This window comes from Rhodamnia argentea, chromosome 11 (genome assembly GCF_020921035.1).
Source record: "Rhodamnia argentea isolate NSW1041297 chromosome 11, ASM2092103v1, whole genome shotgun sequence".
Taxonomy (NCBI): Eukaryota; Viridiplantae; Streptophyta; class Magnoliopsida; order Myrtales; family Myrtaceae; genus Rhodamnia; species Rhodamnia argentea.
The window spans coordinates 19,018,988-19,037,230 of record NC_063160.1 but is presented as its reverse complement, the minus strand read 5'-3'; the positions used below and the strand labels follow the sequence as shown (position 1 = coordinate 19,037,230).

At 38.4% G+C, this 18,243-nt stretch overlaps 2 protein-coding genes across 2 annotated transcripts in view; both read right to left on the bottom strand.

Annotated features, from left to right (window-relative positions):
• The window catches only part of LOC115726604 (jacalin-related lectin 20-like), a 99,672-nt gene that overhangs the window by 223 nt on the left and 81,206 nt on the right, over positions 1-18,243 (bottom strand). The window contains exon 6 of the mRNA XM_048272195.1: positions 14,967-15,103. Coding sequence (XP_048128152.1) covers positions 15,058-15,103 — 46 coding nt within the window. The 3' untranslated portion in view covers positions 14,967-15,057. The remainder of the gene's footprint in view (positions 1-14,966; positions 15,104-18,243) is intronic.
• LOC115732095 (jacalin-related lectin 4-like) lies at positions 2,820-10,794 on the bottom strand. The gene is made up of 6 exons (XM_048272191.1): positions 10,072-10,794; positions 8,904-9,909; positions 7,908-8,342; positions 6,448-6,888; positions 4,317-4,751; positions 2,820-3,136 (listed from the first exon to the last, which is right to left on the bottom strand). Exons 1-6 carry the CDS (start codon positions 10,638-10,640, stop codon positions 2,900-2,902), a joined length of 3,123 nt encoding a protein of 1,040 aa, XP_048128148.1. The 5' UTR covers positions 10,641-10,794; the 3' UTR covers positions 2,820-2,899.

Here is an 18,243-nt window from a genome sequence, read left to right as displayed (position 1 = left end):
TTCAAATCTTCTCGGTGTATTTTTCCATCCCGTGCCTAGTCTAGACGCATGCTAAATTAAGTGTTCTGCTTGCCCAATTATATGCCAATGCAATGTACGCTAAAAATAAATATGTGAGATGATTTTTATTTAGAACTAAAATTAGTTCTAATTTTTATGCAAAAAATAGATTAGTCAAAATTTAGGCGTCAACAAGATGCATGGAGCAAGTTAAAAAAAGGGGGGGTGGACCAGGGAATCACATTTTTGGGCTTAACGTGAGACATTAGGTTGGACACTGTTAAACTAAACCAACCATCGAATTGCAAAGCAAGTGCTCGTTATAATTTTGCAGAAATGGTATTGAAACAATAATCAATATTCATATCATGCTTTAACTTAGCCTAATTACATGATTCCAAATGCGATCCAATGCAATCAAGATGCGTCTAAACCGTCCAGAAAACCCAATGATCCTGCCACCGACAGCATCCGATGGTATACAACATTGCTTGCCCATTTCCTTGCCAAACGGTCCACAGGTGCATCTTTCAGATATTGGACAATGATGGGTGGAGAACCTCAGCTTTCTCTCATGTTATTACCGCATATGGAATTCATCATAGTTTGACTGCACGATTAGCCAATTGAAACTCCTTTAACTTTCACTTGCCGACAACAATATTGAAATGTATGATGATGTGTTAGCTATCTAAAGTAGTGTACTGGTTCGGCCAAAAGAACAATAGCGGACTAGGTGGTCATCCCATTTCCTTTTACCTGACTTTCACTTTTTCTGCTTTTACTTATCTTTGGAATTTTAGCTCGAACAACAAATCTTCTAATAGCTTCAATGTGTGTTTGGTTCGATTTTGAAAATTGGCTTTCAGCAAATGCTAGTGTCTTTAGCCTAAGTGACTTTGAGGAAATGCAAATGGTATTCGGTAAAAAAATCTTTTAAAATGCAACTTTAGGTTAAGTAATGTTTGGAAAAAAAAATTACGAAGGGCTTTTGGTTGTATATTTTTTTCGTCATCTTTTTCAACAAACAAGAAAAAGAAATCAACAGTTTTCATTGGCCCGCGAAGGGCTCGGGCCGAGGCCACCTGGGTCGTGCGACCCCCGACAACGAAGCCTGAGGTCGAGCAACCTAGGTGATCGTCGCTGGTACCCAAGGCGGCCATCTCGGGGGTTGAGTGACCCAAGCGATGAGGCATGAGGTCAAGCGGCTCCAAGCGGCCTTCGTTGCCTAGCCCTTTAAAGACCCCACCTTGAAGGAGAAGATGAATAGCAACAATTTAGGGATTTTTTTAAAAGAGGAGGAAAAATGCATTTCAAGAAGGTTTTGGGCAAAACAGGTACATGATGAATTTTCATTAATAGGGATTTCAGCGTTTTGAAAATGCTGAAAGCCCAATGCTGATCTCTATCATCATTGGGCTTTCAGCCTTCCCAAAGCTGACATTTGGCCAAATGCTCCTTGAAAAGGCTTGCCAAACATCCTAGCATTTCCCCCCACTAAAGTGCCCTAAGAAAGCTGAACCAAACGCACTTTAGTATTTCTATCATAGGTTTACAACACTTTTTGTAAAGATTCTATTAGGTTTACTGCCAATGTAAAGAACATTTTACACATTCATCATTAGAATGATGGCGAGTATTTGGGCATAGTTGCGGTGACCAAATTCGTCCACATGTCCACCTAAACTTAAAATTTACTAACAGTGGCTAGCGTGCCCATCATGATTTGTGATGATCTTAGTCATCACGAACATTTTTAATTGTGAGATGACAACATTGAACGTTTTCACACAATATAGAGACTAAATAGAATATGTACCAAAATTTCAAGAATCACATTGAACAAATTAAAAGTTGAAGGATGTTATTATATAGGGAAAAAATCACTCTGAACTATGTCAACTGTGACACATTTACCCCAAACTTTTTTTTTGTAACACCAAAAACCTTAAACTTTTACTCATGTGACACATTTACCCTAAACTTTTTCTTGTGACATCGAAAATCCTAAACTTGTACCCTTATGACATATTTACCCCAAAATATTTTTTTGTGATATCAAAAATCTTAAACTTATATCTATGTGACAAATTTACCTCAAAATTTGGGTTAAATGTGTCACATGCGTACAAGTTTGGAGTTTTTAGTGTCACAATAAAAAGTTTGAGGCAAATGTGTCACACGAGCACAAGTTTGGGGTAAATGTGTCACATGCATACAAGTTTAGGGCTTTTTGTGTCACAAAGAAAAGTTTGGGATAAATGTGTCACAGCAAGCATAGTTTAGGATTTTTGGTGACTTTTTCCTTATTATATATTGAGCTAAAGTTCAAGAATCGCGTTGAGCAACTTTAAAATTCAGTTTGCACATTGAGTCAAAGTTCAAGGATCATTTATGTCATTTATCCAAAATGAATTAATGAAAACTTTGATCATCAACGAAAGTGTTTAGGAATAGATTGTTGTTAATAATGAAAACCCATCCATTAATTTTCATAATCGATATAAATGATTATTTTTAAGAATATATTTTTATTTTTTAATTTATCATGACATAAACGCACCAGTGTTGCAAACAGTATGTCTTGGACAAATCCTTGTTACTGCTCTTTGTCTGGAAAAAACTCAATGTCGGAACAACTATGCCGAGAGGGAATAACTAGATTTGGACAAAAATCGATCTATAGAAAGTCCATAGATGGACAACAGTTGATTCACTCTCCATTGGCCTTATCCACCTTATTAAAATACAAAACTTCAAAAGTTTACTTTAACACACTATTCTTAGAGGATAGACCCATTCACATCCCTAGATTTCTGAGAATGTCCACGATGCTACATATTTACACGTAAACTTGAACGCCGACTGCATGGCGCACATAAAGGTCAATCTTAGCATTTTAAGTCTCAAAATGGGCTCCAAGTGAATCAATCCATGATCCGCACCTCCCATGAAACCCGACGATCTTTTTACCGGTTGATGGAAAAGAAAAGTACTTCCCAATCTCTTCGCCGAATGGCCCGAAAGTTCTTTCATTGCTCTGAAATGTGAGGGAACGAACAACAATATGCCCGCAACAAATTCCAGAGTGACCAGAAAATGAAGTCAAGTACTCTCGAGGATAGTCGAGTTTAATCTGCAAAATTAGAAAGACAAACATCTTTATCCCTACCCCCGACTGTAGAATGTTGAAAATCAGCATGAACAAAACACTCCGGTTGATAAGTTGTATTTGGTTAAATAAGCAATGTAATACCTAAATAGATCATTTCGCTGCATCTAGAGCATAAGACCAATTTTGGTCTGGCACTGCTAAACAAATCATTCGTCTGTAGAACAAAAGGCAATTGCTCAAAAAATGCTTTGGCGGCGCTTTGAGAACAGTTACTAAGATTTAAGGAAAAATTGTTCCAAGACTTAAAAGTCATAAAGTGAAAATACCTTTTAATTCTTTATTTGTTTCATGTTTCGGAGGCGGTACTTTTGAATGTATTGAGGGCTTTCGTCGTAAATGGAACCGAGGAAGGTAGGAAAACCAAAGATAAGTCCCTTGTCTGGGATGATATTACGTCATGCCCGGCAATGAGGATAATTCCCATTCCAGATCATTTGCCAATCTAAACACAAAATCTGCGGACTATTCTCATTTCTTACCTTCACCTAGACCTATCAAATAGGTGAATTGGATTGGATCAAAAATGGTCTAATTAGAAAGACCAATTTAATCCGTTTTGACCCATTTTCATGCTATGCAAATATAATGACACATATCCAACCCGATCCATACCTAATTCATACCCTACCTGACATAGATTCCTAAAACACTTTCATATTTAACCTAATATAAGAAAACTCATACCAAACAAAGAAGCGAGATCGAGCAATGAGATAGAAAATGAAAATAGTCACAGAGGTAGGTTGGGTTTAAATAAATTGTAAATTTAATTATGACCCATTTAACACCTATATTATGTTTATATCCATGTATGACCCGTTTACATGGAACATAACTAACTCATATAATGAGTCGGGTTTAAATAAATTGTAAATTCAATTATGATCCATTTAATGCCTCTATTATAGGTTTATACCCATGTATGACCCATTTACACGGAATATATATGTTTATACCCATGTATGACCCATTTACACGGAATATAACTAACTCATATAACAGGTCATCACATCATACATGAATTAAGAAATAGTTTTGTTACCCAGTTTGACAAGTCTACTTTCACCTTAAAACCAAACCTCAGCAACAACACAGAAGTACCACGTTCATAAGATTTAAGTAAATGTCTCAAAGGCCATACCTCGGGTGCTAGATGCCCTCCATCTTCACCACGTTTAGGGCCCAGAACCACAGACCCATTCTTGTCATACTCAACAGTAATGGAATCAATAGCTAATCCAGCTCTTACAATTATTCCCCTCACACCCGTGCTCTCTCCATCGTCCCATGGACTGCCACCTTGTCCTCCAAATGGCCCAATGGATCTCAAGAGATGGAGATCAGAAACTGGTTCAGAGTAGACTCCTAGCGCATCAAGTTGGATGCCAGACCTTCCGTGGAAGCCTATGATCTTGTTGCATGTTAATGCACAGCTAAAGAAGCTCCCTTCTTCCTTACCAAAGGGTCCATGCCTTCTTATATTGCTTTCGAACGTGAGTGATTGAATGACAGAATTATCATGTCTGGTGTAACCTGACATTGAGGTCAAGAACTCACGAGGGTAGTCCAAGTTAACCTGCAGAATCAAGATGAGACTGCAGTCGCCTAAGAAATCATTGCATCCACGTACAACCTAGAAGTTTAATCCTTAGACCCGAGAATCTCCTAAAGCTAATGTACGGATGGACTACTATTCTTACAGTGTACTTTTAGGGTCAACAATCGAAGACGATCGATATGAGTTTTGTGAGACCAATACTAATTATTTTAAAAGTTTAAGCTATCATATTAATGCATGATTTAATATATAAATATTCTATAGTACATTTGGATGGTTTTCATTCCCCTCTAAGATGCTTTCCACAACCCATGCGTTATCATTGTACATCATGCACACAGGTTGCTATCACTCACAATTTACTTTGATAAAGCTTCTCAAGTTAATTAGAAAACTAATGCTCGATCTAATGGTGGCAAAGGGCAGTGGTAGTTGCCTAGCCCTGTTTGGTTCAACATTTGGCCAAGGGACTTTGAGAAAATGCAAATACCTTTGGGCTAAAGGCCTTTTTCAAAATGCAAGTAGTGTTTGGTAAAGTGTATTTTAAAAACACATTTAAAAAGCAACTTTGACGAAAATGTTGTCTCGTGAAAAAATGAACTTCGTAAAATATTTTTTCTTTTTGAAAAAAAAAAGCAAGAACCGGGCGGCGGCGGCGGCGGCCGGCGGCGGCGGCCGGCGACCGGCGGCGACCCGGCGGCGACCGGCGGTGGCGGCGGCGACCGAGGCGGCGGCGGCGACCGGCGGTGGCGGCGGCGACCGGCGACCGGCGGCGACCGGGCGGCCGGGCGGAGACCGGGCGGCGGCGGCGACCGGCGACCGGCGGCGACCCGGCGGCCGGCGGAGACCGGCGGCGGCGGCTGCGTCGGCGGCGACCGCGGCGGCGGCGATCACCGGCGGCGACCGACGACCGGCGGAGACCGGGCGGCGGCGGCGACCGGGCGGTAACGGTGGATCGGCGGCGGTGGCGGCAAGCAAAGGTGAAAAAATTAAAATAATAAAAAATTAGTTGCATTTCGCCAAAGTCCCTTAGCCCAAAGTACCTCTTGAGGTACTTTGGGCTAAGGGACTTTTGAGAGCATTTGAGATGCAATTGCATCTTCCCAAAGTGAGTCAAAAAATGAACCAAACACCATTTGCATTTGGCCAAGGGACTTTAGAGCCCCAATGCTCATTTGCAATGCTGAACCAAACAGGCCCTAAGACTTTCACCGTACTTTACCGCACCGCATAACAACATTCCTGCTAGAGTAGCAATTAATGCCAATAAGAACAGCTCTATTACAGCCATTTCAGTGCATTCAATGTGTTTTACGGACAAGAGGAATACATAAAGTGAACCTAGCAGATAAAAAATTGAAAGGTTTCCTTGAAATTGTTCGTTTGGCAATTTCCTGAAAAAATAATCATAGGTTCTTTTTCCCATCAGAACAATGAGGATGTTGTGCTTGTTACTAAACTATCGAAGAGATGAAATATAAACAAGGTATATCTTTTTCTTCTCAGAGGTTGGATCAATCATCAGAAGAAGTATTAGGCCAAAAATTAGGATACATTCTGGAAAATTTCATCAAAGAGAAGCAAATGAAAGGCTTTCACAAAAGTTCTTGTAGAATCGATAAGGAGGTTTGTGCAGGAGTGTGTTCGTGCGAGAGAGAAAGACAGAGAGAAAGGATCAATCATGATATGAATGGAAAATATGCAATGAACTCACCGTATGGATATCTCCGTTGACACTGTGACCATGCGTAGGGGACCAAAGAGACTCGCCGTTATCGTCATACTCAAAGGAGATGCATTTGACAACATCTTCCAACATCATCTTTATTGTCTTTACACCCTTAAATTTTCCATCGTCCCAACGGTGTCCACCTTGGCCTCCAAATGGTCCAATAAACTCGACTGGATATAGATGAGAGATTGGTTCAAAATACGCTCCAAGAGATTCAAGATGGGAACCAGAACTCCCATAAAATCCAATGATTTTTCCTCCAGTGGCTGGAAATGAAAACTTCCTTCCGGTTTCAGTGCCGAATGGTCCGTATGTTCTTTTATTGCTTTGAAACGTGAGTGAATGGATGATAGTAGAGCCACAATCACTCGTAATATAGCCCGAAACTGAAGTTAAATACTCGATTAACCAGTCCAGATTTATCTGTAACAATCATTAGAATGTAAGCAATAGTTAATGCAACAAGTTGAAAAACAAAAACATTATGCCTGATGGTAACTAGCCCGTGACACCAACTTCTAGGTAGTTAGGTAAATAGGCATGAGCGGAAAAGAAGAAGAAGATGATCTTGCCTAATTCACTATCCTGTCGTATATCTTATGCAAATAGCAGATACCCTTTGAGTTGCACACGATATGTCATCGTTAACATTGTGTAATTTCTAGATCCATTCATCATTTGAGTTACAAAAAACAACTCATTATTCGAATTCAGTTAATTATGCCAATAAGTCATTATGGAAACAACTCAGGTACGCAAAGCAACATTCACAGGCACAGAAATCACCAAATTCCAAAAACAAATAAAAATCGTGATTGAATAAATTTTCAATTTTATTATGTTATACATCCCGCTATTATATTTCCTAGATGATTTGTAAATATGGTGGTTCAACTTGGCCGTCTTGTAAACATTAGCAACTAATGATTTCTATCTACGCAATATGTCTTCAGTAGAATCAGCACCAGCCAATATGAGCTGCGTGAATCAGAAATGAAAATAGTAGCTTTGATCGGGAAAAGTACATTAGAAGTGCCATAACTTTTATTACGGCGTTCACTTGAGTGCTATAACTTTCAAAACGTTCACTTAAGTGCCATAACTTTTAAAAATCGTTCACTTAAGTGCCATGTTGACGTGGCAGCCGGAAAAGTTACTGTAGACACCGGAAAAGTTACCGTAGACGCCGGAAAACCGACGTAGCACGCCGAAAAGCTGACGTGGCACGCCGGAAAAGTTACTGTAGCACTCAAGTGAACGATTTTGCTCCGACGTAACACTCAAGTGAACGATTTTTAAAAGTTATGGCACTTAAGTGAACGTTTTGAAAGTTATGGCATTTAAGTGAACGCCGTACACAAGTTATGACACTTCTAGTGTACTTTTCCCAGCTTTGATCTAACACCAAGATCGACAGTTCATTACTCGAATAGCACCAGTACCTTGTTCGTTGTGCCTCCACCACTTGCTATACCATGTGCAAAAGAACAACCTTGCTCATAAGTAACAGTAATCGACTCAATTGCAGAACCAGAAACAAGTTCAATTTCTCTAACATCTATATGCTTGTCGTCGTCCCACCGGTCTTCATAATTACAGTTTCCAAATGGGCCTACGACTTCGAATGGATATGAATGAGAGATCGGTAGAAGATATGCTCCTATGGAATCAACAAAAATACCACACCTCCCAAAAAATCCAATGATCTTCCCAGCAACCGGTGGAAAACTGAAGAATCTCCCTCTCCCATTGCCAAATGGACCATATGTTCTCCTGTTGCTGTGGAAGATAAGTGATTGAATGACGACAGGTCCCTCATTCTCTCTGATATAGCCCGACACTGATGTCAAGAACTCATTTGGATAATCTAATTTTACCTGCAGGCAGCGGCACAAATCTAGTATCCATCAGCTTCATCAAGAAATGAACCTTCCCAAAACTAAGGATATTTGATTCTTTTGAGGACTTAAAAAATGCTTCAAGAGGATATTGCATGAGCACTTGCAATCCTTCTTTCCAGATAGAAAATCAATTTGTTAGTCTCACTAAACTCATATTACAATCATTCAGCTCCATCTTAAAACCCTGATTTTTGCATAAACAGATGGAGTTTTTTTTTTTTTTTTTGGTCATAAACAGATGGAGTTCAAGACACTGTATGTTGGGAACATCAAAGTAAAATCGAGAACTTTGATAAATCCAACATCAAGACAAGTAGATAAAACCAACAGAACTCTGTTATTTTTGCTTTCTTTCTTTTACAAACATCGAGAATTTGGGAGATCATGAAGCATTGTGGACCAACCCCCCCTTGAATCCTTTTAAGCCATTTAGCTTTGAAATGGACTCTCATTCTCCAATGACCAAACAGTACCTCATTTTGATGGGGAGTACCATAATTAGACATATACCATAGCATACCATAACAATGGACTCACCGTGCATATTTTGCCTTCCGCAGGTCCACCATGAATTGGCGAGCGGACCAAACTCCCATTCTGATCATACTCAATATAAAAGGACTCAATCACTGATGTTACAACTAGAGTAATCCTTCTAACATCGGTGTATGTTTTATCATCATAAGGACGCCCACCATGACCTCCATATGGCCCTAGGGATTGAAAGGGAAGAACAGAGGAGAACGGTTCTAAAGGTAATCCAACTGAATCAAGATGAGGGTCTCTCACCAACTTCTCCAATATTTCATGCCACTGATTTTTTCTCTTCTTAGAGAGGAAGGAACCAAATCTTTTAAGAGCTATTGGAAGTCCACCAGTGTAGTGGACAAGACTCTCCGACAACTCTCCATAGCCTTCTTGAGGATGGTCTTTGCGGAAGGCATGGCGACTCAAGAGTTGGAGCGATTCTTTATGAGTCAATCCTGGGAGCATGTACTTGTTATCTACTTTGAGATCTTCCAGAAGCTGCTCATCTCTTGTGGTTATCACAATTCTACTCCCATTTCGGAACCATTCTCGATCTCCAGCGCCGAAATAGTCAATTTGGTCCTTCTTAGTGATGTTATCGAGAACTAGAAGGATCCTTTTCCGACAGAGCTTAGTTTTTATCTCGTTGATGTTGCTGTTAAGATCAAACAATTCTAGACCTTGTACCTTCAGAATATCATGGAGAAGTTTCTTCTGAAGAAGTAAAAGAGTATCTTGGTTTGCATCTCCCACGTTTTCGAGTAAGCTAACACCTTCAAATTCCCTAAAAACACGATCGCAGACGACTTTGGCCAACGTAGTCTTACCAATCCCTTTCATTCCCCATATTCCAACGACACGGACATCATCCTCTGACCCAATTTCCAGCAACGATATCACGTCCTCTACAAAGGAATCTACCCCAATCGCATTTTTGACAAAATAGGGGGAGATTCGTGTAGGACTGATCCTATAGAGATGTCCTACAATTTGCTCGATGAAGTTTGATTGATCCCTGTAGTTGCATAGGAAGGACAAGTCCAATATGAGTAACTACATCATAGAGAGGCTATCAGCAGATGAGCAACGAGCCCATGAACAAAACTCAATCAACAACATATTTCAAATCGACCACTAATATAAGTTTTTTCGTGAGTAAGCATATCAAATGCATTACCCGTTAGCATCATTATTCAAGTGCCATCCTGACAAATTCCCAGCTTCTTTAAGCGCATCCCTCCACTTCTGCACCAGCAAATCGTCCGTGTGGGTGGCCAAACACCTTTCGAAACCATCCCCGAATCGTCCGCTCTGTCTCCGAATGTCCCCTGGCTCAACATCATAGAAAATGGGCAGAACGACGTGACCCTGATGATCTCTGAACCTCCTGTTGCACTCCAGGACCTCCACCAGCTCGTTCAAGCACCACCGCGAGTCGGCGTAATTGGTGGTGAACACGACGAGGGCGACCCTAGAATGGCGAATCGCGTCGAGCAGCTTGGGCTCGATGAAAATCCCGGTCTCCACTTTCTCATTGTCCCAGAAGTAGTAGATCCCCGCCTGCTTCAGCGCATAGAAGAGGTGGGCCGCGAAGGTCTTCCTTATGTCTTTGCCCCTGAAGCTAACGAACACGTCATACTTCCATTGATGGATCGAAGCTGAAGACGAAATGCGTCGCTCGATCTCTTCGATTCCCATGGGGACAGTGCGTGATTGAGTGAGAGAATCTGAAAAAGGCTGAAACATTTCCTCGAAGGTAGAGCGTACGTATGAGAAAGACAGAGAGCGCAAGTGGTGAATGAGAAGGGACGAAGAATCAAAGCTTCGCCGTCAGGACAGGCTCGGCTTCTCCAATTGAATCCTCGGACAAGTTGGCGAGCGAGACTTGGGTTTGTTCGAAGAACTGAGGAAAGACTTGCACGCTAGAGGACGATTAGGTTTGAATCGTCAAACGAACCACATCCACGAATCGAACCATATCAAAAGCTTGTGCTTGGTCTACGTGACAGAGACATGGGTTTGACGCTTCAGGACACGCGCCTGCTGGTGGAAGAAGAAGATTCATCGTACCAGTTGACGTAAATGCAACCTACACGGCTGCATGTACATATTGATTCATTTTTTTATTTCCTAATATCTTGCCCTTTTCTCTATAAGCCATTTCCATAGCCCAATGTATCGGATATTTCCAAATAAGGATTCGATATGCTTTGATTTTCTTGAATAAAGATCTGAACTTGACTTTATTTCAACTAAGGACTTAGTATCTCCATTGTTTCAAAGATGAACTTGACCGAGGGTATATTTGTCATTTGCTTTTGTTTATTTTTTCTCTTTTTTTCTTTCCTTTTTCCTTTATTTTTTCATCCCTTCCTTTATGCCGGTGTGCGATCTCAAGTGATGGTCGGCCATTGGTGAGGGTGGGCGAGGCAATCCTTGCTCGTGACACCTTGCCCATAACGGCCAAGAGGGACGACCTTGGTTGGGCGAGGCAATCCTTGCCTGTGGCCGTCATGAGGAGGCCACCCTTGACGGCCAAGAGGGATGGCCTTGCCTAGGCGAGGGCTCAGGCATCGCCTCACCGGTGGTTGTCGAGGCAAGGATGCCCTTGACGGCAGTGAGGGATGGCCTCGCCCCGATTTGGTGAGGGCTACCCTCGTTGACCACAAGTGAGGCTGGCCCTCGCTGGATTTAGATAAGGGTTGCCTTGCCGTTGCCGGTGAGGGCGACGACCCTTGCTGGCCACAACAAAGAAATGAAAAAAGGGAAAAAAAAAATTTAAAAAAATGATGAAAATGTCATTGGTTAAACTCTTCTTTGAAACAAAGTGGGCATTTCAAACTCTTATTTGCAATAAGGTCCACTTAGGGCTCTTATTTGTAATCCCCAAGTGTGCTCAAGTGCTACAGCACATAACCTAATTTCACAAAAATAAATATTAGAAAACCCCCACATATATCCCAACATCTGTCAAGTTTATGATACTATTACAAAAAATATATATATTATTGACATCTAAATTTTGTCCCACAACTCTGTCATACATCACTTGGTGCATGAGAAAATTATGGGTCAAACTTCACCCATATTACAAAAACATCGACATGGCATAATTTTGCATTTTATATTCTTTATCGCATTTCTTTGCATTTATAGGTATTGATAGTATTTAGGTCGAATTTATTTGCATTGAGCATGTCGCAGGGGCTAAGTGGACATTATTCCTAGACTGGTGGAGTATCTAGGCAAGTTTGCATTAATATAACCACAAACTAGGATTAGGATTGGAAGCCGGTTTTGGAAGAGCTTTCATGATTGACCCCAATACCAATGCAAGGTGGGTATTCAAGATTTGGATTACCCTCCAAGGTTTTGACCATGATTCAAGACGACATGCGTGGTTATTCCGGCCCAATTCTAATTATTTTAATTGAAGACCAAGTTTGGAGATGATTGCTTAAAAATGATTCAAGATGAGGAGATTCAGCATTTACTTTTAAGGACCGACACGGCATTATCTGAACGAGAACTAAAGACGAGGGGATTGAGATGCGAGATTGAACCATGATTGAAAACAAGAGACATCCATATCAAACATGTGGGTCAGATTGAGTCGGGTCATAAATAGTCCGACCTTAATTGTCTCATTAACCGGTTTATGATCCATTTATGCATAGTGCAAATTTTTTTACTCATATCCTACCCGACCCGAACCGACCATATTGATCAAACACTTTCATATTCAATCCAATTTATGAAAGCTTGTTGCTTATAGATTTTTTTAAATAATCATACTGCTAAAACATTGTCAACATCTTTATAATTATTAGAAGATTGGCAAGGGCTGTCCTCGCATAAATCCGGCGAGAGCCGTGGCCCTCGTCGGATTTCATAAAGAAATAGAAAAGAGAAATAATAAAAATAAAAAATCATAAAACCTTCTAATGGCTCACCTAACATAGTTAGGTAACCTATTAAAAATCCATTTAAGACCCATGAATTCGCTAAGTAATCAATTAATGACCAACTTAAGTTTGTTTTTAAAAGCTAAGGCAAGCCATTTATGACTCACACCCTTAATATGGGTTAGTGTACTGGTTAAAGACCCATTTTGCCACCTCTAAAAAGAACCGAAAACGTGACATTTTGGCCCTCATTAATTATTTAAGCATTTGACTCACATTTCGGTCTAACCTATAAGATGCTTCAACTTAAGCAAATTCTAATTCATTACTCAACTTATCGGCAATCAATTCTTAATTTTTTTTAATCAAAATCAATTCTTAATTGGATCGCTTGAAAAATTGCCGTACCTTAAAAATATGTAGTGACGACTGAATACATGCTAACAGATATTTCGTTGTATATACAAACTATTTAGTAACGTTATTAAACTGATGAACAAGTTATTAGGAAGAAATTACTACTTAAACTGGCTTTCTTTTGTATGAAACCTCAAAGTGATATTTGTTTGCCCAGACTTATCGGCTACTACGCACTTGTACTTATAACTTTATCTTTAATACTTAAATAAATTTGAGTTACACAAAAGTTATTAGACATGGTTCTACATATGAATATTCGAAAGGTTTTTAGGGAAACAAAAGCCAAAGCATGAGTCCCGCAATGTTCAAAAACTTAAAGGTCAAAATAGAAGTCACCGTGTCAAGATTGATGGAACTAGTGTACTTGCACATGCTTTGCAAGGTTCTATATTTCAAAATTTGTTGAAAGTTTACCAAAAATCCTCCTCTGCTTAAATACATTCAACTTATAAGAACATATAACATCTTTTCAATGGTGTGTAAATGACCAGAACCGTGAAATTTAAACAATCGAAGAGCATATTATGCAAAATAGATATGTATCGTTTATAATATTATCAAATGTCGTAGGTTCGATTGCCTTATATATAAACTCACTTTAAACTTATCCAACATATTATATCTCCTATTTTACTAACATGAATTTGTCATGCCCTGTTTGTTTTTTTAATTTGACACCACTATTTTGTCATTTCTAGCAATCATCATTCTCTAATCAAGTATAGTATACTCTAACATTTTGTGTATGCTTGAACAAAAGTAATGTAAATGTTGTAATATTGATTCATGCTGATAATTATCTATATTGTCTCGCTCAACATAATGTGTATAGTATAGATAATTTTACTATAATTGATTCTTGGTCCTAAGCTTGATATATCGTTTCAAATAGCGTCGGTTTTGGTTTGCTACAAATCCCATTACAATCCCTAAATCAATTTGTCTCGAATGTGCTTGTTCTTTATTTCTACCGCATAAAATGTCGTGCCCAATAAGCCAATATTACTTATGTTTACAAGCATAATTATTTTCTGATTCTCATGGAGTTCACTTTTACAACTTATTACTAGATATAAATGATACTTATGATCTAATTTTTCTAGAACATTTTTCTCTTAAACTTTTCTTGAGAGAAAAGAAAAGGTTTTACCGTATCACATGATTGCAGGACATATTTTTTACTGCGTATATAAAATATCATGAGATGATAAATGTTTATATATGGATTGAGATTTTAAGAGATTTTCCTCCATAATCGAAATCTGGAAAAGAAATGAACAACTTCATTAGGTTAAATCCATTTGATGTTTAAAAGTCATAATTAGCTGTAATATCTTAGATTAGATTAAATTAGATTAGGTGGAGCGAGCGGGAACGGATTATCCCATCCTCATAATTGCCTTCTTTAAAGAACGAGGTTATATGCGGCAGCCATCTATTCTTACTAATGTTGTGTTGGATAGATTGTTCCTAAAATTCATTAGGGATTCCCATTTTATTTAAAGAGGTTGAGTCGCTTTCTTTTCCTAGTAGTAAAAAAGCTCGGATATGATTTACTTTGCATAATAGTTTAAATTCCATTGTTAGTTTACGAATATGATTAAATTATTAGGGTCGTTTAAATTGTCCATGATTAATTTACAAATCATTAACATAATCTTGTTCCATGTACCATTAAATTATGAAATGTAACTAAAATTATAACATGAAGATATGATTCTCTATAAACCGTTTAATACACTTTAACATTGGAGGATACATCAAACGGGATTATGTGATGATACACATTGAATGTGAACTGAAACATCGATTGCATGGTGTACATCAAGCTTAGCCTATTAAGGCTCAAAATGTGCTCCATGTGCATCAAGATAGATTCCACACCTCCCATGAAACCCGATGATATGGAAAAGAGATGTATGTCCCGTCTTTTACACCAATTGGTCCAAAAGTTCTTTCATTGCTCTGAAATTTGAGGGAGCGAACAATAGTACCAGAAAATGAAGTCAAGTACTCTTGAGGATAATCAAATTTAACCTACAAAATTAGAAACAAAAACATATGTAATCCCAACCCCACAGATGTAAGAATCTTGAAAATCAGTATAAACAGAACACTTTGGTTGATAAGTTGTATTCTGTTAGACAAACAATGTAAAGCCATATAGATAATGCCGTTGCATCTAGAGTATAAAACCTATTTTGGTCAGCAACAATTATCAAATCATTGTTTGTACAACGAATATCAATATCTTCAAGAATGCGTCAACAATGTTTTGAAAACAGTTTACTAAATTAAGGGAAATTGTTGTCAGACTTAAGCTTATAAAGTACAAATACCTTTTTGATGTGTAATTTTTGTAGAGAGTGCTCTTTTGAATGTATTGAGTGCTTTCATCATAAAGTCGTAAAATCAAAGAAAAGTCCCTTTTCTGTGATGATATCACACCATGCCTATTCAATGACTTTCTCAGTGATTGATTCTGATTCAAGAGCATTTGTCAATGTAAACACAAAATTGGCTGACTATTCTCATAGCTTTACTTCTACCTCTACACTCTACTCACCATACTTTCATGCTTATGTAAATGTACGTGACCTCCAGTCCAGACCACTTAAAAAACCTTAGACATAGAAGTTGCACGTTTATGAGATTAAGTAAATGTCTGGAGGCCATCTCGAGTGTTGAATGTCCTCCATATGCACCACATTTACGGTGATGAACGGACCCATTCTTGTCATACTCAATCGTGATGGAGTCAATAGCTGATCCACCCTTAATAATTATTTCTCTCACACCTATGCTATCTCTATCATCCCAAGGACTACCACCTTGACCTCCAAATAGTCCGACGGATCTAAAGAAATGAAGATTAGAAATTAGTTCAAAGTAGACTTCTAGTGCATCAAGCTAGACACCAGTGTTGAGAAAACCTTCCTTTTGAATATTTTGATTTTGACAAAACTATCCTTATTTGTAAAGAATTTGTTTAATGCAAATAAATTTATATTGTAGGAATGAGAAAGTAAACTAAAGCTTATATTATTCCAACCCCGACGTTCGAACTCAAGTGGTAGTTGTGATGTATTTGCTTCCGAGAAAGTTAAAGTCTTTTATTCAGATGGAGGAAGAGATTGCCTCTAAAGACTTAATCGTAAGAAGACTTTACGTGACAGGTCGGCGAGGACTTTACCGAAGTTCGGAATCACCGATCTAGTCCGTTCAGCTTCAGAGAGTGTCTACTTCTAAAGACTGCTTATGAATTATGTTTAGATTCTGCAATATCTCTTGTACAGATTCCGAAGACCTACGTTTAGCGGGTTTCCGAATTGGCTGAGCTATTTATGAAATTTTGTAATATTTGATTGATAAGATTATTTTTTAATCAGATCAGGAGAATATGTTCGATTGCATATTACCTTTCAGGAATAAGTTTTGCTAAAAATTTGAATTAACCCTTCTTATGAAAACTAAGGATTTAGTTGTATGGGCAACCGAATCTGAAAAGTTCGGACTTTGCTCCAACAACTGCTATATCTTCCCAAATACGGTCTCGTTCAATCACGATTGATGGCATCCAATCAATGATTGAAGAGGGATCCTTTGAAGACTTGTCCAATGGCTAGTTTGGAGATAAAGGAGAATGAAAGGAAGATCCATGATGACCAGCCGGGAGAGATTAGAACTTATAATTTCGAAGTGCTTGAGTTATTCAGATTCACATACTTGTTCTCGAGAGTCATAAGTTTTATCTTTGAGAGGTTCCGTAAGAGTGATTGAGTGTGATATCTCTTGTAACCTTTCATCAATTTATATAGTAGAATCCAGCCAATCAACTGTTAGCGTGGGAGAGTGGATGTAGGCTTGCTAAAGTCGAACCACTATAAACATTGCGTGCAATTCTCTCTTACTCTAAACTTTCTTTACTATGTTTAGATCTTTGCATATGATATTTTGAACTTATATCTAAACTATTTCAGTTTGTGCTTTGAACTTGTTTAAATTCTACATTAAGTTTCAAAACTGTTCGGAATCACATATTCACCCTCTCTAGGTGATATTGCTAAATACAACAACCAGATCTTCCATGAAAGCCAATTATCTTGCGGCATGTCAATGCACCGCTAAAAAAGCTTCCTTCTTCCTACCAAAAGGTCCATGCCTTCTTGTATTGCTTTCGAACATGACTGATTGAATAACAGATCGGTCTTGTCTAATATAACCTAATACTCAAGTCAAGGACACGCGAGGGTAATCCAAGTTAACCCATAGAATTAGCAAGTATTGATTGAAGTTAACTATTACATTGAACGATATCAAAGATGACAGATAGATTATAATGGCATCGGAAGGACAATGACACAAATGGTTCTTGAACTTTGGTCTAATGTATAATGTAGTCCTTGAACTTTAGTTCAATGTGCAATGCTGTACTTAAACTTTTAATTTGCTCAATGTGATCCCTCAACTCTTAGCAAATGGTCAAACTAGTCCCTAAACTATATGCATGTATTCAATGTTATCCTTTAATCAATTTAAGTTCAGAAATAATATTGAACATTTACATATAATCTAGACTAGTTTGAAAATTTACCAAAAATTCAGGGACGACATTACACATTAAGTTAAAGTTCAGAGTTCGCATTAAACAAATTAAAAGTTCATGGGTCATATTGCACATTAAATCAAAATTTAAGGACCATTTATGTCATTTTTCTCCCTTAGAAAACACCGCATTCTCATACAATCTAGAAGTTGATCCTAGGCACAAGACTTTCTAAAGTTAATGTATGGGTGGACTACTATTCTTACATTATACTTTTCAGGTCAACAATAAGCAAATGCGCATTCTCCTGTTTTTTTGGGGGACAGAATAGACAAATCCCTTTTTTCTTTATTTCCAATTCTTCGAAGACCATAGATCTTTAGTTTCTCAGGCACACTTTGCTCATTCGCTTCATTTAGCAATGAAAAGGGAAAAAAAAAAAAACCTATTTTACTAGGTTACTATCACAAATTAAAAT

Excerpts from the sequence above, each read along its gene's own strand:
- LOC115732095 (XM_048272191.1), bottom strand. The coding sequence starts at position 10,640 with ATGTTTCAGCCTTTTTCAGATTCTCTCACTCAATCACGCACTGTCCCC. Across the intron at positions 9,910-10,071 it reads TTGAATAATGATGCTAACGG|GGATCAATCAAACTTCATCG; the intron begins GTAATGCATTTG and ends ATGCAACTACAG. Across the intron at positions 6,889-7,907 it reads GTGGAGGCACAACGAACAAG|ATAAATCTGGACTGGTTAAT; the intron begins GTACTGGTGCTA and ends TGATTGTTACAG.